General features: G+C 36.7%; 1 protein-coding gene across 3 annotated transcripts in view; it reads right to left on the reverse strand.

The window, feature by feature from the left end:
• LOC149567066 (binding protein) overlaps positions 1–27,175 on the reverse strand; it is a 278,549-nt gene that overhangs the window by 181,901 nt on the left and 69,473 nt on the right. For 2 of the 3 annotated variants that reach the window (XM_089820295.1, XM_089820294.1), the window contains exons 5-6: positions 21,892–22,053; positions 12,254–12,592 (exon numbers count right to left, since the gene is read on the reverse strand). In XM_089820295.1, the coding sequence (XP_089676421.1) occupies positions 12,254–12,592; positions 21,892–22,053 (501 nt within the window). The remainder of the gene's footprint in view (positions 1–12,253; positions 12,593–21,891; positions 22,054–27,175) is intronic. The other variant, XM_089820296.1, reaches the window with a different exon arrangement.

Genomic DNA, 27,175 nt, shown 5'->3' on the forward strand with positions numbered 1-27,175 from the left:
CAACATTATTTCGTAAAGGGAGGCCCTAATTTTAGAAAAAATTAAGGCTCTTGTTGAGGACATATGCCCCCTATGCCCCCTGTGGGCATAATGAGATTGCAGTTATCTCTCGAGAAGCAGACCATACCTAACCTGATGCAAAGTAGAATTGTGTGGCCCTAGGCCCCCCAAAAGTGAACATTGATCCTTTCCTCTATCGAACATCCCATTTTGATCATGCAATAACTCCTTCCTTCTGATTGTGGTATGCTTTCCCTTCATCACCTGCTTAGGATCAGAATTTGCCTTTTCCTTATCACCAAGAGTATTTAAAAAGAAACAAATATCATAATCATTTAGCCGAAACACTTGGTGACTTGTTGTATTAGATGCATCACCCTTGTGGACAATACTTATTGGTTCCGCTTCATTAATGTAGTCTTTGGTACCTGACTTTTGCCTTGCCCTAGATAAGTCATCAGGTGCACTGCAGTCTTTGTTGAATGAAAAGTCCCTATAATCATGTGCTTGATCAATTATACAGGCATGTAGATTAATTTTCCCTGCTTGGATGTCTTCTTACACACAATTTGCCCCATCTCCATACTCCAAATATTGTTATGCCTCACAAAAAGGTTTTGAAAATAACTCATATTTAGGAAATATTACTTCTGTTTTATCAAGAATTTGATCAGATGGGACACTTGGATAATTTTCAGAACTATTCTTCAACACATTCTCCTCATTGTGTATGTCTGATTTTATCTTATCTTCACATGTTTGATATAATTCCTTCTCATAGGATGAACTGGAGATTATATCATGAGTTTTATCAACTTCAAAATTATCATTAGGCCTGCCATCTTCATCATGATGCTGATGGAATTGATTGCATAGAAAATTGTCTTCAAATAATGGATTCGAGAACATAAAGAACTCATACGTATCTTCTTTTGCTTCCTTTTCAAACAATGACTTTAGGAACATAGAGAATTCAAGCATACCTCCATGAGAGATTTTATCTAGATCATCAGGTGTTTCATTACACAAGATATCAGCAAATTGTATACCTTTATTAAATTCATCCTTTTGAGAATCATCATTTGCTTGATCAACAAGATTGATATCTTCCTTAATATTATCTCCAGAAAATTCCTCATGTTCAAATACCGTATGAAGTTCTATTTCATCTTCACTATTTGATTCCTGGAAATTATCATCTCCTTCATCTACTACACCCTGAATATGCATTGATCCATTAATTTGTTTGTTCCAGTGGATCCGGAAAAAATTTGGACCATTTTTCTCAACATGTTTTTCATAGTCCATGTCTAATAAGATTGTGATTTGCTCATAACTAAGAATATCTTCTTCCTTGTGATTATTGATGTCAGCTGCTGCCATGCATATTTCACCACTGATAGGCTCTTCCTCCATCTGATCTACAACTTCTCCTGCATCTAAAACATCACTTAAGTCATATACATCTTCGATCTTGCATTCATTATCTTCTGCATAAAGATCATTACATTTATATTCTACTTCATTATGATCTAAAGTTTTGTCCTCTAACTCTGCAACATGATTTGATTCACAATAGTCCTGCTCCATAATCTTAAGCAATGTATCCAAGCTAAGCTCATCTAAGATCCCCAATTATTTGACTTTTCTTATGAATTCATTTCGTGCATCTGATATATATTTACCATTCTCATTAATAATTGTGTAGGAGACTCCCCTTCAAATCTCTCTAAAATGAAAAAGTCATCAAGTAGAGACATGTTAGCATCTTCCATGCAGCAATTTTGATTTTCATCTTGTTCATAAAACATGTTATCTTCCTTAATTCCATCATGAAATTCATATAAAAATTATTATTCAAATTCTTTCCAAGATGAGATACTTTGTGTAGGTAATGATTCATCTGCTTGTCTTGTCCTAACAAATAGCTTCATCACCTAATCTTCTACACAAATATCATAATCTTCTACAAATGTATAAAATGCACCCAAATGTCGAAGTGTTGATTCATCACATTCTCCATGGAACTTTCGTACAAGTTGTGAAAGCTTCGGGAACAATTTCCTAGGTTTACAATCAAATCTTTGAAGATCCAACGGCCTGATGCCATCTGGAATAAAAAGTTTTCTTTTAAATGATTGATACATTTTGAAATAAAATAGTTTTCTTTTCAAAAGAAAAATATATCATCTCATTCTGAGTCTTTTCCCTCAATAGAGTCACTGATCATTGTCTGAATAGAGTTGCCACCTCTTTCGAGGAATATATTGATTTGTTGGTCTTTAGAGTTCTCGCTTCCAACAAAGTGTGCTTCCAAACAAATTGATACAACTCTTTTCTGATTCTGATATATGAAATTTGAAATTATGGGTAACTTCACAACATACATTGTGAGCAACTCTCCCCAGCAGAGTCACCAATCTATTGGTTCCAAAAACCACAAATTGGAAATCCAAGAGCTTTGCCAGTTCTCGAATAAGATTACACAATCTGTTTTTGCCAAGGAACGACAATAACCTTCTTATTTAATTCCCCTGCACTTTAGACTTCGCTAAACCTACGCGGGTGAACCTTCCTCAAACCCTTATGACTTGGTTCAAAGCTTTTCTTTAGCGAATTTAAATCTTGTGAATTCTTAAGTTGGCAAAAATTGTTAAACTCAATCAAAATAAAGTTATATTAATGCTTTGGTATTTTTTCAAAATAAAGTTATATTAATGCTTTGGTATTTTTACTTGTGAAATGAATATTATTTAAATGAATGAAATAGTGCTTGTAAGTTATGGATATGGCAGAATACTGAACTTCAAAACTTCAGACATCAACCCACTTTCACGAAATAAATTGAAGACCAATCCCTTATCCTATCTTGGGTAAATAGAGTCAAACTTTCTCCAAATCCTTATATACCACCCTAAGAGCCAGCGCTTATACCATCCACTACTTTATAGCTGAAACTTCAATTGGCAACACAAACCTTAGTCTAATCGAATTTAAATTCTTTCGAAAACCAATTAGAGAAAATTTACATAGACAACATTTCATATGAAAATCCTGATAATCAAAGACTCCTATTGAAATCAACTTCTTTATTGTTAGTAGCAATTGATTTTAAAGTCAATAATCACAGGGGATGAATCTGAACGATACTTTGAGCTTTGATTTTCAAGATGAATAAAAAAAACAGGGCTCTTGCATTTAATTTGAGAAATAAGTACAAATAGTTTGTGCTTCATTTACAATATTCAGTCTACCAAGACTGCATAAAACATCTACTCCTTTTCTCTTTTATCTGTTGAGCTTCCATTTTTTTTACTGCTTGCTTCACTGCTTATTTCTTATTCTATTTGTCAATAATGTGATATATATTTATATCTCATTTACTTAAAGGATGTGTCGTATGTTTTATTTATTAATTGTTTAGTTTTAACTGACGTGTCAAATAATTTGTGGTTTTAAACAAGCCCTTTCAGGAGATTTAAATAACATGTTTTCAAACACCGTGGGCATCATGCTGATTTATCAAAACTATTTTCGGTTATTGATCAACCCCGTTCTGCCATAAACACTCCATCATTTGTCTTCCAACAAACACGCACTTATATTTTTCTGAAGGCTCATTATTATTCCAATGTTTCGCTCTTTATATCCATTATTGTGTGACATGGGGAGACACATCACCAACGTCCTTAAGGAACCATGAAAACCACTTATATATTGCTGTATATCATCTCTGACTGGGATCGCAGTTTATTGTTTATTCCTTTATTTATTTGTTTGAAGCTGGAGAATTTCAGACAACATCCCATAAGACTGTTCGCTATGACTGTACGGTATCACCATTGACCAACATATTCTGTTGTGCTCTCTATGCAATACATATTTTCTATTCAAGACTCTCAGTGAATCATATCGCTGCTATTGACTGAATTCCATCATGATTCATTGGTACTTGATATTTGAACAATTTCCCTTCATTATCGCACAGCACTTACTAAATGCATATGTTTCACTCCATATGGTCAATGCACTTAATCACTAACTTCCAGAACAAAAATACAGTCTTAGTCTTTAATATGTTCGTTCAAGTGAGTTCATATAATGAGATTGCTGTTGTTTGACCATTAAACTCTGCATCTCTGAGTTTGACTTCTCCGTCTTCTGTCTTTGGAAAACCTCCTGGGGGTTCTTGGTTTATCGCTGCAACACACATACCTTTCTATGACTGTAACAAACGTCTCTTTATGAACCTTCACTGCTGTAGGATCAATCTATGACTATTTATCTCTGCATATATATAGCTCACTCTATTCGAATGGTATGAACAAAATGTAGTATTTTTTAAATATGTTATCGCTGAGAACAATCATATACGGTTTTTTATAGCCATATTGAGGGCTGTGTATATGTTTGTCATGTAATCTCCATCATTGACTTATCACCAACCCACAATGAATGCAGCTATTAGATTTGCTGAAGTGTCCCTTAATCATATCTTTGGCCACAATTTGATCAAACAATTTTGTGCATTTTAACTCTTGCTTTCCCTCAACCACTCAATCTTTAACATCACTGTATTATACAATTTTCATTATATTGAAGTGCTTTACTGGTAAGATATGCCACATCCTTCTTTTATTTTTGTTTTTCACCAAACAAATTGAATATGAATGTCACTGTTTCAGACTGAATTGCTACCGAAGCATATCTCACTGACAAACTGGATCACTGTATAATATTAAGTTGGATACGTGTCTCTCAGCTCTTGTGATAAGCACCACCAATAGATAACGACTGCCTTAGCCTGTATTTATAATAATCTGTGTGAACATTATATGGAGTAGCTTGTCTGTAATAATCTGTCTGAACATCAACTAACATGTAAAACCATTAAAGGGTGCGTATAAATGTAATTACATAGGCACTAAAGGGTGTGCTAGTTGGAAGCCACCCTTTAAATCTCTAGAAAACCCTTGAGAGAGAAACCGATAAATCCATCATGAATGTGATAAAAGCAAAGAAAGTTATTTGGTGGGCTATGGATACTGGAGGAGGAGCATCTTGGGTATATCCAACTCATGTTACAATGTACACTTTGGATTGTCTTGGCCAAGGTTTTGTGTTGAGCAGTTGCTTTGCTGTATATATTTTACATGATGTGTTCATAATTGAGCTATTTCCTCCTAGAGTGTGACATAGTTATACAAGCAAAGACCACCAAGAAAGAACATATCTCAATTTAGGCTTCATAAACCGCAACTGCCCATAATTTCTTGAACTATTTGGAATTCACCATTGATCCCTAGAGATGTACCTACCAACAGGGCTTCTGTACAGAATAAAGTGTCCCTCAATATTCAACCAGTCTCTCAACCTTCCAACAGCATGAAAACTAAGAGTCAATGAGATACTCATGTCACCAAGATCATTAGCTTTAAATTTCTTTTCTTGGTCTTGCTGATTGATTTCTCTGAATTTGTCTTGCCAAAAAAATCTTTCTTCCATTACCCATAAAAAGCTGATTATTTCCTATCACAGATCATCCCATTGAAAGAATATTTTTCGTAAACTAATTCACTGAGAGAAAATAATTGGTGAGATGAATTCATCGTGAGAAGATAAGCATTGCAAGGAAATCTTTCTCATCACAGATCATCCTGTCGTGCAGAAATATTTGTCGAGAGGGATCCACCAACGCAGGACTATCACAGATCATTCACTAGTAGCAACGCAAGATCACAACACTCAACCTAAGGTTAACAACAAAGCTTCGCAGCAAATCTGTTGTTACAGGTTACATATTCTCGACAAAGGCTCACGACGAAGTCTAAGCACGAAGACGGCCAGCTCTTTGCCACTTTTTTGTATTTCTTTGCCCTTGATTGATTTGTTGCCCCTTGATTTGTTTATGTTCCATTATCAGAGGTTTCTCTATTGGTAAACGACAGCGACTTGTGGCTCCTTTTTGTATCAAGGCTGAGTTTTATTTCATGTTGTCAAGACTTTTGCTAATAGATGGCGACATGTAGCTACATTTTGTGAAATAGCTGATTTGCTACCTGGTCTAGCATCACTTCAACTTACTCGTGGCCGTGCTTTCTCTGTTAAAATGAAGTAACACAAACCTCTAATAGAAAATTCAAAGCCAACATTATTTCACAATTCTTGTCATGTTCCATGTCATCAAGGGATGTTGGCATCTCTACTATCTTGGTATTTGCAGACCCTGTCGACTCTACAGCTGGTTGCATCCCTCCTTTTCCTTAACAACCACTATAAACCCTGAAGCAAGCATATCAAAGGAAATCTACTAATATTGTTGCAGTGGCAAACTTACTGAAGCGGATGAGGAAACTTAGCACTACAATCAATTGTACAAGGTTTATTTGGTAAACTCACTACAATAACAACTAAATGCATTGACCTCGAGAAGTTTCTCAACGTGAATATGGAATGGGGAGACTTTGAAATTATCAAATTGAAGGGTAAGCAATCTTAACTCAATTGCAAGCAAGAAGAAATTGCAATAACAGATAAATTCCTTTGCATTCATCTGCAAGGACAACATATTGTACCTTGTTGGAGCAGGGAAAACTTGTACACTCCAAGCTAATCAATTTAAGGACAAGAAGGTCGCGAGAACTTAACCTGAAAGTGTGCGCGCTATCCTTTATTTCTCCAAATCCCCTCTCTACCAAAAACTCCTTTCTCAGCCAACAACTTGGCATTTCAAGCATCACTTTGGACCGTGCATGGATTAGATATTTTTCAACATTTTTCTAGCATTTTTTCTCTATAATTGATCGTTTTCGTGCTGTCATATCTAGGAGGAAGCTCTTCCCATTGCCAACTAAGATCTTCCTCAATGAAGACTTTACCAAAACATAGGTGGTTGAATTGAAACAGTCAAGGGCTTTTATCACTCCTGCAAGGCGTGAGGGTAAGTGGATCATAATCAAGAATTTGAAAGCGGTCATTAGAGACACTTGTTCCCTAGATAGGAAACCACGACTAGGACTGATGCAGCTAAATGATGCTTTCAGGATCAGTGAGAGTGGGTTGAAGAGACAAATAATTCTTTGCAGGTTAGTCATTGGAGCACTAGCGGGATATTTTGGTCTTCTCTGGGGTTCTGTATGATGCTTTAGATTCTGTTAATGTCCTTTTTCTCATGGAAACACACAAAAGCCCCATGCATTGTCTTTCAAGTGTCACATGATATCATCGGATGTCTTCATTTAGGCATGTAACTAAGAAATATGGTTGGGTCTCTGGATCTATTGGGGTTGCTTGCGTTTATTAGGGACCATTATCAAAGCTAGGTTTTAGTTGTTTTTGTCGGATGATTTTGTTAGATTCCTTTGGGTTCGTATTTGTTAGGCTTCACCCCACCTCAGCCACCTGTACACTGGAGTTTTTTACTTCCCTCTTGCCTCTTTGGGGTATGCTATTCATAGTGGTACCGATGGTGACCTCTATTCCGACCTATATGATAGCATTTCCCAATTCACTGCAATTGGTCAAATTTTTATTCTTGGTCACTTTAATGCTCAAAATCATGTTGCTCAAACCCCTTGTCATAATGGGTCTTCGGATGCTATATGTACCAAGGACATAGATCTTTTTGCTCTGGTAGTCCAAAGATCTTTTGATGATGCCTTAGACCCCTTCACTAAGTACGGTCGTCATCTCATTCATTTATACAAGTCCCTTGATCAGGTCAACTTGAATGGCTGTCCTTTCTTTCCAGACTCCAATTTCTTTACCTACAGACCTCACTATGTTATTCACTACTTCTCTACTACCCACATACCCTTGGGCAATCGTGCTCTCCTTCATCTTTTCATCCTATTTGGCTCCCCTGCCCACCTCTCGCCTCTCCCCCCATCCATTGCCCCCATTCCCTTCCTATTGTCTTCTATTTAAACGACGAGGACCGTGATCTTTTTGCCTTCCATCTCACACAACTTCTCCCCGTGATCACCTTTTCTTCCTTCTCTCCTTCCCTTATATGAGCACCCCCTACCCTATTCGCTCCTCCCAGGTCCAATAATACTTGTCCTCTTAACAAATAGTATGATACGGATTACAAATTCACTATTAGGCTTTGCACTTTTCTTTCACTGCGCCTTATTTGTCACCTTAAAGCTTCCTACCATCTTCTCCTCTGCCTCAAGAGGCGTCTCTTTATTCTGCAACGTAGAAGGGTCCTTCGTGCCGCTCTCATCAACTCCCCTAAGTCCTTCTAGCACACTCTATTCCCCTGCAATTTTGTCCTTCCAATAGATTTGAACCATGTCTCCTTGCCTGCCCATACCTCTACACTTTATGATATCCCTAACCCGCCAATCATTCAAGCTATCCCCCCTATTGCCACCTCGTCACCCACATGAACATCGGAGATGCAGTTAGATCCCTTAATAGCATTAGGGTTGCCGATGAGGAGAAGTTTCAGGTGAAGTTTTTTAAGCATGGCTTCACCATTCTAGGCTACTACCTATTAAACCTTTTCAACCATGTGGTCCGCATAAGGTTTCCCTCCACCACATTATTCATCCAATACAAAAGTCAGGTCCAACCTCTAATCCCAACAATTACAAAACTATCATGCTAGGTCACCTCCAAACTTTGTGCTATAGTTCATCACAATATTCTTTCTAGAGAGTTGGAACGGTGTTGTATTCGGGCTAAAGGGCAGGCTGGTTTCAAGAAAGATTATTAGACCATGGACCACATAAGCTCTAAGGGCTATTATTGAGGAGGTTGGTCATCATTCCTTGAAGGTCTATTTGTTGCTTTGTAGATTTCCGTAAAGTGTTTGATTTTGTAATATCCCTTTCCGGATATTTTTCTAAAACCCGTGATATAAACTTACAAATTTAAATCCGAACAGTAAACCAATATTTAATACAAATTTCAGAACTTCAATCAATTTGTAACTAGCAGATTTGCATATGAGAGAACTCAGAAAAAAAATTTGTTTATTCCTCCAATATTCAGAAGTACAATATAAACCAGTAATTAATTACCAATGGTTGCCCAATAACGTTACTATATTATACATCAGCAATACAATAACATGCAACAATTTAGAATATCCAATCTTACAAATAGAAATAACAGTCAGATTGGCAATATAGATAAAACCTGAAAGAAGGCTAGGTTTGCGTCCAACCTCCAAAGTTTCTTCAAGGGTTTGCGTCCTCAAAGAAATAACCAGCAACTGTTTCCAGCACCCAAATTAATATTTGTCTTCAATATTATAATCTTCATATATCCTCCCATGTAGAGTCTATTGTACCTTTATCCCTTTTCCCAATGTGATGCACGCATCTTTAAGCAATGTGGGATAAAGCACCTTTTTTGTCCTTTAGTCACTTAAATGAACATAGTAATTTTTTAATAAAGTGATAAGTTAAATGAACTTTTAAAGTCACTTAGCCAGTAAACCATATAATCGTTACGTATTAAAATAACTGACCAAACGAACTCAGATAAGCACGTGCAATAGCTTGTTGGAAAGCTCTCGGCGAGACGCTTCCAACCCAACACTAAGATATCACGAATACTGAGCTTTGTTTACTTACTAAAAATAGTAAGCATCCAAACAACCTGCTATAACTACTCTAATGGGTCCAAAACTGGAAATGTCTAAGCCAAATCTCAAACTAAGCCCCATAAAGAACCTTCTCACCCCGAAACCTAGGAGAAGTGAGCCGGCAACATTGAATTATAATGTCCCAGAAAAAAGGGGACATTACAAATTTCATCCCGAGAATGGCCATGGTTCAAAGGCTTCCTAACATTGGGATCTCTGAGACTTATTGATATCATCATGAGACTTAACGAGTTCCTCCTAGGGCACCCTAGGACTTCTGGGAGTCTTTCCAACTTCATGAGGAGCACCATCATTTTTAAAAAGGGCTGCTACCTTTCTCCCACCTTATTTGGTATATACATTGACGTGTGAGATGCATTTGTGCAGAGACACTCTCACGTAGAGGATGAATGCGTACTTGACCAAGTTCTTATTTCTATTTTTCTTTTTGTCAATGATGTAGATTTACAGGCCCGTTCTCCAAAGGGGTTGCAAAGACACCTTGATGGCCTTGCATCTTTTTGTGATCTCGTCGATACACCATTAATTTGGGGAAGATGAAGGTGATGTTCTTCAAATGCTTATAGACCTTCCACTTTCATTTTTTCTTTAGGGGGTAGAGGTGGAGATATCCTCATCTTACACCTATATATGGGTTAAGTTCACTAGCCCCCAATCCAGTTTAAGACCGACCATACTATTGCATATCAACAAGGGTTATGGTTTTTTGGCCCTACTTGAGAGAGTGCTTCCAACATCACTTCCACGACATCTTGTCCAAGTTGACACTTATGGACACTTTGATTAGACCTACCATTCTTTTGGATTCTGACTGGAATTCAGCAGAACATGTTCAGATTCTTCTCTGACAGATTATTAGATGTCGACAGTCCATTACACATTATATTATCCTCGTTGCATTCAGGGATCACCTGTTCAAGCTTGGCACCATATTTGACCTTGATTGGTTCTTTCATCGTTTGTGTGGTTTCACTTCCTCTAGTGAGGCAAGTCACAAATACCCCTACCTTGCTCATTATTCTTTTGAGCTCATTGTGGCATTTGCTCCTTGGAGACAAGTCCTTTATTGGTTTGCGGAGACCTCGGCCCTCCTATGTTCCATTGGGATTGAGATAGATCGCCTCCCTCCTTTTCAATACTCTCTTGATGCTCCTCATTATCTTCTCTTATTTAGACAAGAGTTGAACATGCTAATCAGGACCGATATTTATAAGCGGTTCATTCACACTATCTGGGTGAATCCCTATAAAGATCCCTGGGCAAAGATTGCGTTCTAGGGTAAGCAATACATAGAGTCGGAGGATGGGATCATTGTTTGTCCCTCTTACTTATCTCATCACTAGGTACATGCCCTCTGGATCCCTCTTGGTTCCTTCAAAATGGGCTCATATCATCACAATGAGACTGACCACCATTTGGTTAGGGAGCACATGGTTACACAGTTATGCCATATGGATGAGTTTGAGTCCGAGGAGCATTTAATTTTTTGGTACCCTATATAGTATGTGATTAGAAGTAAATTCTACTGCTTTCAGGGATGTCCAGTTCAATCCACATTTTACAAATTCATTGATCAAAGGTGCCTCACTCTTTACATTCACGAGGCAACTTGACTCAGGGACAACTAATTGCAGTATCAGCATCAGCATTATCACCAGCATTGTGCAGCCACACGGTCTTGTCAGTTTATCACCTCCTTCTACACAAAGGTTCATTCTGTGCATGGTTCTAAGCATCAGCTAGACCCCCCTTCCAGCAATTCTCAGCCAATGATCCCCTAGATGAGGTCTATACTTCAGCAGCCCTCTCCTTCCTCTTCTCCTCTTGGAAAGTGTAGGAAATTCTCTTCGAGTTATCCTTCTGTTCAGAGGTTTTTTTTGGAGACAACTTATGTAGCGGGGGTTTGGTGTTTGGGTTCTCCATGTTGGAGTCCCCCCTCTCGTTCTCTCTCTCGCTTTCCGTCTTTTGTTTTTGCTTGTTTGTTTCTACTATTCATTTTCAGACACTGTTTGGTGCTCCTGCTTTGGGCTGTTCCGCTGCATTGTTCTCAACAGTCTTGTGGACCCGCTTTGTGGTCTTTCATTGGACATTAATAGATTTATTTTATCTTATCTATTATTGTTTTCTGGAACTGCCACTGCAATGTTATTGTTTTCATGGCCGGTGGTTTCATTTCCTTCATCTCATAGATCACAAGAAGCCTGGAGAACTGATGATTTGAGAGTGCATATGCGAATGGAATTTTAATTATTTTAAACAGTTTCAGAAAAAAACAGAGCTATTTGTCTGGGTATCACAGACTAAAATATTCTAGTAAACAATGCTTAGCATTCATAGATGATCAGCCCAAGAAATCATTGAACTATATTTCATAATAGCATGCAGCTAACATAAAACGAAAAAACATTGATATAACACAAGGTAGTAAATGTCATTTTCAATAACCACCACACTGATAAAATGAAAGTTCGGCCAATTAACCCTCTTGAACTCTTATCTTTTCAAAATAAATTATCAAAGCATTAGACTCCCATAGTAAACAGCCATTCCCAACAATACAATATTGCATGCAAATGATATTTAGACATTGGCCAGTATTGGATGTTAAGATTACAAGTTTTCCATAATTCGTACCTACAAGCCAGTTAAGACCTCCTGTCTCCATCAATGGTATTGTAGCCCTCTGATTGAGATAAGAATCATTTCTTGAGTTTAAACCTTGGATTCCCAAGGCACTTAAAGCATTAGCTCTACAAACATTTACATCATCTTTCAGTCTAGCTTGCTCTATATTTTTGCCAGTTGTATCATCATTCTCAGAATGGTAAGAATCTGCATCAACTAAATTAGAAACAATAGAAACAACATGTGCAAGTAGGCACTTTAAGAAGCTCATCTGTACTGAAAATGAATAAGGCACTGCTTCTTCCATCGTTAAAGCACCAGTGAGTGCTTTCAACTGAACCACTGCAGCTGGAAGAAAAAAACATTGAAAGCTTCAGATTGAAGTCAACATTCAAAGCGTTACACATAAATATCATCCACAAAAAAGGCTATTATAACATTGGATATACAATGGAATTTTCTGAAGCGCATAACAAACTTGAAAACCATTAGTAATAACTAATAACTATTTCAATCACAGAAAACAATAGTAATGGAAAGTAGATTGCAATGAGAAACTAGATTAATGATGAAAAAAGAATTAATCAACTCTAAACATACACCCTTTTCTGTTCTGTGTCATCTGACTGTCAAGCATTCATAACAGAGGTGTTTTGCACTTGATTACCTGTTGGGATTCAGGTTCCGATGCTTTTCTTGCTTGATTTTCTAGCAAGGATTACTTTTGCAAATCTATTGTTCAGTTGATCTATAAATTTAATTTGATGTTTATCAAATAAAAGAGGCTTTTTCTTCCACAGAAACAAAATACCCAGCATATAGTAAACAAAAACCTGAAAGGCCTGTGCTTTGGAAGCAAACACAACTAATATCCAACATCACATATGTTACAACTTACAAAATATAGAAATTACTAAATGATGTAGTTATTAAGCACAAGTCCACAGTGATTAACCAAGGGCAAGGAGCAAAACCCACAAATCTGAAATAACCTAAACCTCAAATAGGGGAGCTGGTTGGTGGTTCCGCTCAAAATATCTCAGATCTAAAGCTTAACATCTAATCCTAATTAGTAATTACAAATAACATGTTCAGATCATTGTCAAAACTCGAATTATACGTCCTCAAACACTCAACCAAAACCTGCGATTTATTACAGATTATGCTATTCACAAAGTTTGTCACTCTGTTTGTATACATTAATTTTAAGTTGTCAGGCTGCAGTTAATTATAATAGTTTGATTAATGATATGACAACCTTTTAATTGCATTACAAACCCATTGCGGCATTCATATAGTTTGAGACATTTTATCAAATAAATGGCATTCATCCAATATGACAGAAATAAGTTAATAACAATGGAGAGTTAACAAACTGTTGCTCAAATACAACTTAAATATATCAGAATTTCTAACCTCTTAAAAGCATATGTAAATATTCCTATGGTCATTGTTAATTGGATGCCTTTCCAGGTCCATGTCACCCTCAAAAGATGATTACCACCCTGTATAAACAAATCATCTCCCTTGGAATTAATGGCACCAAGCCAAAGGAGTTTCTAAAGCCCACAACTTCCTCTTATACACTGCAACTTGAAAGTCAGTATGTACAGCAGCCAACAAGAAGTTTATTTCCCAATTCCTTATAATCCAAAAGCACCCAAAATGTGTAATTTTCCCATCATAAAATAAATAAATAATCAAACCATTATTTATGGGCCGATTGGTTTAGTATATCTCGGACCCATTTTTATTTAATTGTTTCCGTAGGTGTGGCCATCGACTATCTTTGTAAACCCTCGAGAAGTTCTTCCAAAGGGTATTTAAGCACAGCATGTAGGGAATAGTTGGTATGCAATTTGGATTATTTCTTTGTACTGTGAATTCCTATTGGAGTTAAGTATTGTTCGTGATCTTAGAAGTGAAAGCTTTTCCCTACTTGGCTTTCTCCAATTTCGGTGGGATTCAACCCTCACCCTATTCCGTCGGTGTATTACTTTGCTTCGGATCTAGCAAATCCAGAACACCATTTTAGTCTGGAATATATCTATATCTACCTATGATTATCTCAATATACTTTGGTGTCTCTTGTACAATTTCCTTGAGTTGTCACTTCATTCAGAGGACTTAGCGTTAGTGAATCTAAAGATCAACTCCGTACTGGATCACCCTCATCACCGCACGACTTCTTTACCCTCACCGTACGCTTCATCTCCCTTACCATACGACACCTCCCTCCTCACCGTACAGCCTCCTAAGAACAATCATAGGGCCACCCAGACACCACCGTACGGCCATTCAATCAGAACTGTACAGCCTCTCTAGTGATTGTCGTACAGCCCCTTCAGCTTGCACTGTATGGCCCTTGCTCCACCACTACCATACAGCCCCTTTCCATTGTGCATTGTCTGCTCCCATGCTACCGTACGGCCTCCCTAATGTGCAAAGAATCACTACTATACGACCAACTTATCTTCCTGGAAGTGACGTCGGGAACAGAACATTACAAAATGTGGCATGGCAGATATTAAATTTGTTAAAGATACAGCTTCGTATGAAATTAATTTGGGTGCATAAATTAATTTTATTGAATTAATTGTTATGCTCTCAGATTAAACCTCCCAATCATTGAGCTAAGTTTTACTATATATGCACTAGTACGTTTAGCGTTGTTTGCTTATGTCATGTGCGGGGGGAGCTTCTATGATGACATGTCTTTCCTTTTGTCACATATCGCTGGAAGTATGTTTCATTTGACCATCACTAGAATAAGAAATTCCAGACAGCACTCCTTGGTTCCACGTCACAAGTATATCCAGTTGTATCATTATTAATCGATGACAACCAGTATAGTAACTGCTCCACTGCAACTGTTATTGTTTAATATACATTAAGGATGGGAAATGAAAAACGGGCTCAAATGATCACTCGGGTAAATCAACAATTTGTAACAGCAGCACAAGATGTCGTTTCAGCAAGTATTCCTTCCCCTTTGTTTCTTTCAGGCAAAAATGTAAAGACAGTTTATATTATATGTCGATACCGCACGGAAAAGGGGGCATGTGTTTATGTGTTTTTCAGTGCCCTATATTCATAGTCATGCATCTGATATCAAGGCTCATTATTCGAGGAAGATCAAGTGAAGAGAACAGCGGATTTGATTATCAAAATTCAGAGAAGAGACAAGTTAACCAAAACTTTGCAATTGACTAGTTTGGCTCCTGACTCGGGAGGGTGATTGCATGGGTCCCATAGACTACTTTAGTCTCGTGGACGTCATTAAAATCTACCATATCATGTCATATCATTGTTTTATTGTTCTTTTGGAAAAGAAACTTATAATGAGTATATCTGTGTGGTCTAGGAAGAGATTGGTAAATGATAGATCCATGTACTCTGAATGTGCTATGTCACCCTAATAGGACTAAGCAAACCCATGATGCCAAGAGAGGGAAGGTTAGGAAATGTGAGTTCTTTGAAAGGAATAGTCTCCTAGGGGAAACACGCCCTAATTGATCTATCACCTATGTTATCTATAAGTCCTAGTATCCAACTAGTGAGAGCACACTCTCATCTAACCAAGGGAAAATCTCAAGCCATGAAAATAGTGCACTGGAAACAATGAGGGTGAGGAGCAATGCCATTGACCATTTGTACAAAATTATTAGCAAAAAAACCCAACCTAAGCTAAATGGTTCAAGCATAGCTAATCAAACGAAATTTCAATACAGAGAACAAACAACCTAGTACATAAGTACCAACAATATCAGTGCCTAGAGGGAACTTATAATGTCCCCAAATTATTAGTATCCAAATTCGCCCTTGATTACAATCTCTTAACTAAAGAAAGTAATGTTTAGAGATACCTTTCAATCTGATTGAAGCCCTAAAACACAATTAGGGTTTATTTGTAATTTTGTACTCATAATTCAAAGTTAGATTCCTTAAAAATAGCGTATAGATCAAATCAATGGAATGCAACAATTAGTTTTAAAGGTGACCTAATCATTGAAGTAATAGGCCCAAGAGAAAAATATCATCCCCCTAGGCCTCATGTGGCCCATGCCATACGTATGAGGTGGCATACCTGTTGGGGGTTCCTATCACAATTTTCCTTAATCCAGCCATTCCAGTCAACTTAAGTGAGGTATATATATCATACATCTATTATCCATATATATCCTAGTTATATTCGTAGAACACGTGTTTACTACTAAGAAGGGAGGGTGGATAGGCAGGGTGTTTATAACTTAAACTTTTCATCCAATTTCAAATGTTATGTAGCTACTTCAGATTATATAGTAGAACTTAAGAATCAGATGAAAGATATAGGAGAAGCAGCATGAAACCAAATGACAATGCACAAGAATATGACGTGGAAACCCAACAGAGAAATACCATGGTGAGTAATGCTGCTAGGATCTAGTGTCCTAATCCAGCCTTATGAAATTAAATCCAACTGCAATTTGAAGGGCTCCAACTCTAAGGATCACCAAACCCTCCTTTAAGAGCAACAACTCTTTCAAAACCTGAGCACCCACTCAATCAATATGAGCCGTAGCCCAATAATCTTATGTGAGCTCCAACACACCAAAAGCATACATTGAAGGGATTACAACTTTTTGAATAAATATGAATAAGCTTGAGAATCTCACACAACAATTCAATTCTGATAACAAGTGAAATCTGATATGAATTAATTCTGATATTCCAGCACTCCTGTAGCAAAACTGAATTTTCAGCTCAAGCACTCTTCTTTTGCAATTCAGATTAGAACAGAGCAATGCACACCTACAGCAAAATTATTTCAGTTCCGACGAAAACACACAGGACTCTGCAAACTGAACTCAGACATCAAATATAGTTCAATCTTTGTCCTCGTAGTTATCCTTCGGAGTTAGTTCCATTTCAAATCTACTTACAATCAGGTATCACAATAGCAAAAATGATGTTTTTGCTTTATAGTCAGACTGAAATTATAACCAGACTCTGATAATTATGCAGAAGTTCAACTTAACCAGAAGTTGAACCTTTATATTTATTGAAGAAAAATTAGAAAAATGTAACCACCAGTTGATCAATCTTCCAGATGTACTATTTTTGCAAACTGTGTGTCTTCCAGTTTTCTGTTCTTCACACTTATGCTAATGAAAACTCTCCTTTTCATTCAGTCTATCATTCAACTCACATATGCAGATATGCACCTTCAACAGACGTACATGTCCAACAACCAAAAAACCCATTATTTATTTTTATTTTCCATCATCTCGCCTTACTTGCCGATGAAGAGATTTTTAAAGGGTTCAATCAAGTTGAGAAGTTTAAGAGCAAGTTACAACTGCTCTTGCAGTCGCTTCCATATTACAATGATTAGTTTGTTTTTCAACTGCCACCACAATATATTAGTTCCTGCCGTGCAGGAAACTATTTCCTAGAGGTCGCCGTTAACTCATTATTAAAACATTTTTATACATCCAATCTCTATGGCCGAATGTTTAGTTCCTGCCCTATCTTATTCTTCTACCACGGCTGAAGCTGCTCGACGTTTATCACTGGCAGGGGATATTCAGATATTCGCAACAATCGATGCGAGAGAAGAGGGGATAATCAACAATCAAAGCTAGAGAAGAAGGGAGAATCGAGGTGTATGTCAGGAACTCATAAAGGTTTTTTCAGGCTTTTCCACAGAACGAGGTTTAGAGCTGGTCGTTGCTGGGGGATTACCAAAAGCACCAGCTGGCTGCTATGGCCTTCCCTCCTTCATGCAGGTGTGACGTGTGCCTTTATCTTTGGACTGTAGCAGACCCCTGTGGCGATTAAAAAACGGAACTAGATGAGCTTCTTCTGTGCAGGAAACGTTTGCCGTACCGTGATAGGAATAGACCGATGTGTTTGCGGAGGCTGCTGAGAGGTATTCTAACCCTCGTTTTTGTTCTGGTGCTTCTAAACAATTCGCATACATCTAGTTCCATCTAGACTGTCGCATAATTGAACCATTTGTTTCTGGATTCAATTTAATTGTTTTTCCCCAAACTGTTATCTCCTTGAAAGCAAGCTAGGATCTTGAACTATAAGGGAAGATAAGGTAGCCTTACACACACTGGCATGATTGAAAATGTCTGTCATTGATTTAACCTGGGAACTGAGGCTTAACCAGGAAACCAATCTTGTCAGGTATCAAGGTCCTTTTCCAAAAATATTAACAAATAGTTTCCATCAATTGACACAGAAGCGAGAAATCTACAAGGCCTCGACCACTGGGAAAAGTTCAATTGATCTTTTCACTTTAGAGCTCCAAGATTTAGAAATCCATGGATTTATTATTCTTAATGGCTAAACTTTCTTTGGAAACTTCTCCTTACATAGCACGTCTTAACCCAATACCCACAAAATCCTCCATGTGGAATCCTATCCCAAAACGGATGCTTATCTTTTGCTTGGCTTCCTCATTTCTGCCCAAGTTTCCTCTACATCATCAATCGGATCTGCCAAACTCTATTTGCCAGGCTCCTTAGCTTTGAAATCAGCCATAGACGGATACACAGCAGGCACATCAACTGCTAAACCTAACAAACACCAGATTCCATACATTCCCTGCTGCTACAGTTGCATGATTTGAATCATTAGATTTTGCAGGGGAATGAGCGCGAGGGTTGATGTTGACAAAAGATGACCTATCCTTCTATTGTAAGAAATGTTATCCTCAGGTTCAGGTCTGCAAAGCATTCGTCATTATATCAAACAATTATTTTCTATATGTTGGTATTTTTTGACGAAATGAGAATGGAGGAGAGAAACTGATCTGGAATAGAATTCAAAGTGGGTGAAGTCGCTGTAGCATTTTTACTTATATGTCTTACACCTTGGTAGGGTTCTGCACAACTACAAAGTTCTTAAAAATAAAATTTGAGTGCTTCAATCAAGGCCCCAGACTTAACATCAAGAGGATTTGCCTCTGTGTTATATTGCTACTGTCAAGTGCATTGCAACTTCGATGCCTTGTTTGTGATTGAGTACAAAATAAAATCCTTATATGCGAGCTTTTTGTTGAAGGGCTTGTGCATTCTTTACCTTAAATGCCCTTTTCTTGTTTGGTTATGGTAAAGTTCTTAAATAACGAGTTTCTTTGTGAAAGGCTTGTCCTTCATTCTCACATAGATTCAATTTCACAATTCCGGTTGAGTTATTTCCAGCTGTGGCTGATATTCTTATGCATTTTTATGGCTATTTATCTGGTTTTGAATGTTTAGAAGTCTCCATGTAAAAATTTGAAGAGGCCCAATTTGAGTATAAACTCGTCTATTCATATTTTTGAATTTTATGTCTACATTGATCTTTCCCATAATAATTTGGATAGTCCCAATCTCACATTCTTGTTGCTTACATTTCCAAATCTCCAAAGTATTGATTTCAGTAATAATCAACTCAAGGGGTAACATTCTATCCACTGCCGCTAACCTCCAGTACCTAACAGAGCTCTGCCTGAGTAGCAATGCATTGACGGGTAAAATAACCCCTTCCATAGCTCAACTCTCATCTCTATATGTGCTTGAACTAAGAAACAATACATTAGATGGTTCCATCCCCCTCAACATTAGATGCTATTTCAAGTTGCACAGTCTACTCTCTTCCATCTGTTATGTCTTTGTACTGCGATGTTCTCGTTTACCTCAACACTGCCTATTCCAGCCAAGTAACTCAAACCCGCTTAGCCATTCCTTCCTTCACCTGACCACTGCCTTTCTCTTCATTCACTTGGCAGGAACTAAGCTGCCCTGCAGCCCTTGTTTGTTTATGGTTTGGCTTTGAACAAATGTTTGAACTTAACCTTTAACACAGCAAATCTCTTTCCTTGTCTAATTCTGACAGCTGGAAGGTAATCATTTTTATTATTATCTGCTGTCAACTTTTAATTTAACAGTATTAATTGTTTATCGTATTACACCAGTGGTTTCATATCTTCTATTAAGCCTTCCCTAATTCCTATGCTCCCTTTATGCAGATAGAACTGTCTCATATCTCAGGACAGAACTTACCACGGTTTCCTTATGATGATCCCTTTATATCATCATCATGGGAGAGTCCAAACTTTCATTATTAAAACCTTTCAAAAGGGTCACAACCCTTCACCTTTTATGCCCTTTGCAAGAGTCGCAAACTTTCATAGCTACTGCCTTTTGGGAGAGTCACAATCCTTCACAACTTTAATTCTTTCTTCTCCGTTAAATCTCTCTTGATTCCTACCTTAAACAATGTCTTCTCTTTATACTTCTCCTGTAAGTCAGCATATACTCTCCATACAATTCTGCTATAAACTCTTCTTATAATTATGCCCTCAACCTTTCTTTGATTGTCATCCCTTTTTATCTTCTCTTTTGCAGATCTGCAAATATAAGTCTGATATAAACTCTTGCTCCCCTCAAATGCACTATATAACTTCTTAACATATCTTCCCAAAAGTGATGTCTCTTCACCATTTTATCGCTCCTTAACTAATTTTAATTGCTGCTCTTTCTTTGCAACTTGGACTTATTTCTGAAATCTTCTCCCATTCCAACCTGATTATTCCATATTTCATTTTCCACTTCTTGTTCCGTCACTGTCCCTTTCCAAATAAGATTTCTATCTTGAATATCTTATGTTGAAGGAGTCACAACTCGTCACTACATGCCCCTTGACATTTCATTAATCTTAACTACCATGTAATTATATTTTATTATCTATTTATGTATTTATAATTGAACTTTTTTAAATTATTATTTGTTATTAAATCCCATTTCAGAAAGGGGGTGTCACAAGACCAAGAAAGAAATGGGGACAATCGAAGCAATCCTCTTCAAAGAGTAAAGTGCTAAATATGGATATACTTGACAACTAGAAGCTGATGCCCACATAGATGTAAGTCTATGGACATAGAATAATCCTAGGATACAAAAGTGGTTGTAGAAAATATCATTAAAGTTATGACCAACAATGCACCCAAGTATGTAATGGCAAAGAGACTTCTTGGCGAGAGGGACCTACAGTTCTTTGAACCCTTCTGCCACCTCTTGCATTGACCTTCTAGCTAAAGATATAGGCAAATTTGGATAAGATGAAAACTATGGTGCAAGAGCCAAGGAACATCACAAAATTACAAATACATCTATAACTAACATTGGGTGTGCCACGTATTAAACACCTAAACAAGGAAAAAGAAACTTGTGCAATTGGGAACCACACAGTTTGCCATGAACTTCATTGCATTGCAGAGCATTTCAGACGCACTCGCATCACTTAAGAAGATGATTGTGAATAGGTAAGTGGATTTCCTTACTCAAAGAAGATCAAATCAGAAAAGATTATGCAGACAAGTTTTTATTATGATGGATTTCTGTCAAATTTATTCAATTAGAAAAGTCTAACAGTTCAATGAATCAATTGTTTATAAAATATGAGCATAGAGTTCAAAAAGCATAGTGAATAAGATTGCTAAGAATATGTATTGATGTCAGAGAAAATTAGATTTCACAATGGATAAAACAAACACAAAAATCACGACTGAGTTAAACTATCAAAAAACAGTGACTGCTGAATCTGGAAGAAAAAATTAATATACTTCTGTTTACATGAAAAAGAGAACGAATCAGAGAAAGCATTCTAGGCACCTTTCATGAGAGCCACAAGTGTTTGCAATCCTCCATAATAGCCAAAAACCCATTGATTGTGTACTGAACGCATTAAAATTCTCATGGCATCCAATAATCGCAATCCTCTCTCCATATTCACTGGATTTGGTAATGCATCAACTGAATCTGGAGTTGACTGTACTGCAGTGGATGTACAATAAAAACAATGAAAAAGCTTGAATGTGTTTTGTTCATGCTAATAATCTCCCTGTATCAAATTATACATATCATTCTATAAGCATGCACATGTTCATTGAGTGAGTAAGTCAAGAATATAAAAGTTTTGAGGAAATAATCAAATTAGTAATGCTTGAATTTGCCACACATTGGCAAAAGTAAGATTCCATTCAAATGCAGTTATATGTATTGCTCTTTTGTTTTATTAAGTTTTAATTACACTGACAATGAAAGAATCAAGATTGGAACCAGAGAAAGACTGAAAGAAACCAACAAAAACCAATTGCACTAGTTAAAAGTATACAATAGCAAAATCAATTACAACTTGCACCCACGGAGATACCACATAAGCACAAACAGTCAAAAAAATTGAATGCACTGGGACAAAGCTTGTGTCAACATGAAAAATGAGGAGAGGGCTAATACACAAGCCAAAAATTTAGCATATATGGGAAAAAGAAAAGAAGACTAGAAAGCCCACAGATCAGATAAAGATAAATTTATTAATGTCCATCAAGAGAACATAAGAGGGCTCAAAGGGACTGCCAAAAACAACAAAAGGGACCAGCCCAGAACAGAAAGGATTTTATCAAAGACAAACTAGAACCCATCGTAAAATGCAGACATAAGCAGAAGAAAGCACACTTGCAGTCAAATACCAATGCTAGGAAGTATGTACACAAGGGAAAAGATTTTCTAGCAAGACCCAATGCAACAATCTGAATCAAGCAAAACAGTAGCTTGCATATCCAAAACATAATTAGCCCTTCTGCTATAAAATTAATTACCTGGAAAAAAAAAACAGCCTTCTGAGACAAGGGAAAGAAAGATAGCCACCAAAGCTTATGACTTTAATCTCCTTATTTATGTGTATACAATAGATCAACAAGGATGACATTCTCTCTTAGTTAGATAGGGCCAAGCACGTGCAAAAGGATAAGGTTAGTTAAAGAAAGAAATATTTACATGAGTGTGATTTTCATCATTTACAGTAAACAGGAGGCAATCAGAAGAATGAGCCACACACTGCAACTGTAAAACACAACGTTTTGAAACTGAAACTGAAAATGGAAAGAATCTTTTGTTACAGAAGCTAGTGCTACATAGACGAAAATGAGAGACTTGCACATGAATTGTTGGAGGAATATTTTTGATAGATTATGTTTTGTACTGAAAATCATACTAGGTAATGCGTGTCCTCAATTTTGAGATCACAAGATTGGACAAACCTAAGCAATTTTCTCATTCATTCGTAGGTGTTTCCTCAGAGTTTAGGTGTTCTGAATGATATGTTATAAAGGCAATTCATTATCCCTTGAATTGTCCTAAATTTCATGTCTTCCGAACATCGTTTTTGAAGGTTTCTATCAATCTTATCATCCTCTCTGCGTGTCAGAACAGGTTTTTCTTCCCCGACTGCGAGCACTTGATTTTTTGGCAACCGTGGGTCCTTTTCTTGATTTTGTGCTTGTTTTTGGTTTTTGTTTTCACCCTAGGATTGTTGCATTTTGAATTCCACTCATATTGAGCCACCTTAGGCCTCAACTAGAGTTGTCTATCAAAAGATATCAAAGAGTTCAGCGTTCCATAGGTAGGGTTTTTTGGCCTGACCGCATAACATTATTTTTTAATTAAAATATCGCCTAGGTGGCCTTTCCGTGGACCATTGCATAACATCGCGGGTGTCTTTACATGTAAAATGGAAATAAAGCTCCACCTTTATATATTTGCATGAGGATATATGAACTTTGAATGAGTTTGTAATGTGAAGGTAAACTCTAATTTAAATATTTTCTCTTTTAAAAAGTTTGTTTTCAAATACAATTGAAAAGTCCAGAAGTGTTTAAAACATCAACTATATGCAAGGGTGAACCATAACTGGAAGAGAAAAACTTTGTCAATGGAGAATGGAGGAGAATGTTGGTCATCAACATCAAAACCTAAATGGTGAGTAAGGAACTCGCATCTTCCTCGGAGTTGGAGTTAGAAGGTGAAATGAGTGGAGTAGACAAAAGAAAGCGTCGGATGGAGTTGAATGATGAAGGTGTCATGCAACTTGAGGGATGCTCCAAAGATGACACGAACTCCATGAACGAACTATTCCATTGGCAAATGGAAGACTATGAGCTATTCTAGTACAACATGTCGCAGGTAGGAGTTAGAGAAGGACTTGTTTCTGTCAAAGTATGAGGAATACAGGGAAGGGAAGGCCTGAGTGAATGAGACTCCCACGCACAATTTTGACAAGAAAATGTTGATGTATAGCAGCAGTTGAAGTAATGTTGTATACTGAAATTTGTTGATATATATATGACTAGTGGAATATATATATATACTTGTGTATTCAAAACAAATCATAAAACAAACTTAATGTGCATCGGGCTTTTGTCCTAAAGGTTATCGGGGCTTTATATCTCCTGATCACAACTTGTTGTGTACACCACCGATATGCATTGGTTAATAATTGGTTATGTTTACTAGTTGTTAAGTCATGCCTACGTAGAGGCATGACCCTACGTGACCTCTGCTCATGTAGAGTCATGTCTCTACGGAGACGTGACTGTTTGCACTTATATATATGTGGCAAGCAAATCGTTGAGACCAATATCAATCCACGGCATACAAGTGTCAGCGATCTGCTTTATATTCTCTACGGGTTAAATACATTCAGTTTTGGTGATCCTTCATTGAAGCAATAAATAGAAGATCAATATACATCGACTGCCATTCAAAGACAAAGATCTACATCTCTGTTTCTACAGTTTGTGATAACAAGTAAGAATATATATTATTGTTCAATTCTGCTATAATAGTTTTATCTATTAGAGATCCTTAAACTTAACATGGTATCAGAGCCATTCTAATAAGAAACTCTATTATTCAAAATTAAATCTAAAATCTCAAAATTTTAAATTTTTGTTTATCCTCAAAATCAATATAGTTAATCACATAAAATTGGAGGATAGACTTGAGGGAGCATCGAACTTTTCATCATGGAAAATTTGAGTCATGATAATATTAAGGGAAATGGAATTGGAAGAATACATACAATCAAATAAATCCATGCCTGAAAATGATCCAGATAAAGCGACATGGAAAAGACACAACAAAGCTATGAAGATTATTATAGACTCTGTGAAAGATCACATCCTTCCTTCTATATCCGGTCTTAAGACTGCATTTGAGATGTTCTCTACTATTAAAGACACATTTGAAATCAACAATACTAGTAGACTGTTAACTCTAAAATAAGATCTACTATACATAAAGATGAATAATGGGGAATCAATTATGTCCTATTTTCTAAGAATTTCTGAATTAAAAGATCAACTTGCAGCAATTGAAAATCGAGTTAATGACAAAGAACTTAGCATGATAGCATTAAGAGGACTTCCTCTATCTTGGGAAACATTTATTCCAAGTCTAAGCTCCCAACTTGAGCTTCGTAAATTTGAAGTATTAAAAAATGAATGCACACAGGAAGAATTAAGACTAGTCTCAGGAGGACTAAGTATAAATCAAGAGGGAGACATTTATGCTCTGCATGCAAATTTTAACAAGAAAAGAAAATTCAAACATAATAAGAAGGAATTTGACAAACCATATAAGAAATGAGATTAGTCTAAAGTAGAGTGTTTCGAGTGCAACAAAATTGGTCACTCACACAACTTCTGCCCTAAACGAGAGAGAATTCAAGCAGCCCTAGAAGAAATCAAAGAAGAGAAAGTAGAGAAAGAAGAGAAAAAAAAACTATGCATTTTATTTAGCTCTTTCAACTGAATTAAACTCAAAAAAAAAACACTTGGATTATAGACAGTGGAACATCTTGACATATAACAGGTTTTAGAGACAAATTTGATAGTTTTTTAAAATACTCCTCAAAAGAAGTCACCATTGGAGATAATTCTACTCATCCGATCAAAGGTATTAGCTCATGCTCAATTCACCTAAATTCAAGAATTATTCTCCAACTAAAAAATGTTTTATATGTACCTGCTATAAAAAGGAATTTGGTCTCTATCTCTAGTCTTGCTGATCACAGATTCAGAGTCACCTTTCAAGAGGACAAAGTTCTCTTGGCCAAAGAACTCTAATATCAAGAAAGCTATTTCTATTGGATTCAGAGGCGGAAGTCTATATAAACTTTGCAATAATCAAAATTTAGCCCTAAGTCATAAAACTTCAAATTCTACTGACATTTGGCATAGGAGGCTAGGTCATCTTCACTATCGTGCATTATCATCTGTAAGAAAAATTGTAAAAGGATTACCTAGTCTGAAAACTGATCACTTAAGTATCTGCAAAGAATGTGCCTAAGGCAAAAATATTAAGCAATCATTTCCTAAAAGTGTTCACAAATCAAAATCTATTCTTGAACTTATCCACACTGACCTTTGTGGTCCTATGTTTGTACTTTCTTTAAATGGGTGTCTCTTCTATGTAATTTTTTTTTTTATGACTATTCTAGAAGAACTTGGTTATACTTCCTAAAATAGAAGGAATCAGTTGCAATATTATCAAAATTCAAGGAATTCAAAGCTCTAGTTGAAAACCAGACACGAAAGAAAACAAAAATACTAAGATCAGACAATGGAGGTGAATACATATCTGAAATTTTTAAAAACTTTTGCATTGTTGTTGGGATTAAGAGGGAGTTTATGTTACCATATAATCCTCAACAGAATGGAGTTGCAGAACATAAAAATAGATCAATTATTGAATCAGCCAAAGCAATGATGCACGATCAAAACCTTCATACTTCTTTCTGGGTTGAAGCATCTAACACTACAGTTTACATTCAAAACGGATGTCCACAATCAGTACTAGAGAACACCACTCTTGAAGAAGTATTTATGGGTATTAAACCGGATTTAAGTCATCTGAGGATATTTGGGTGTCCTATTTATATTCACATTTCTAAAGAGAAAAGAACAAAACTAGAACCATCTGGAAAGAAGGGGATACTCATTGGATACAGTGAAACAACCAAAGGCTACAAAGTTTTTATTCCGGGTCAAAGAACAATTGAAATTAGTAGAGATGTGAAATTTGAAGAAGATGTCGCATTCAATCTTTCTAAAAACAC

This window comes from Cupressus sempervirens, chromosome 3 (assembly GCF_028749045.1).
Source record: "Cupressus sempervirens isolate cs-2001-9-10 chromosome 3, ASM2874904v1, whole genome shotgun sequence".
Taxonomy (NCBI): Eukaryota; Viridiplantae; Streptophyta; class Pinopsida; order Cupressales; family Cupressaceae; genus Cupressus; species Cupressus sempervirens.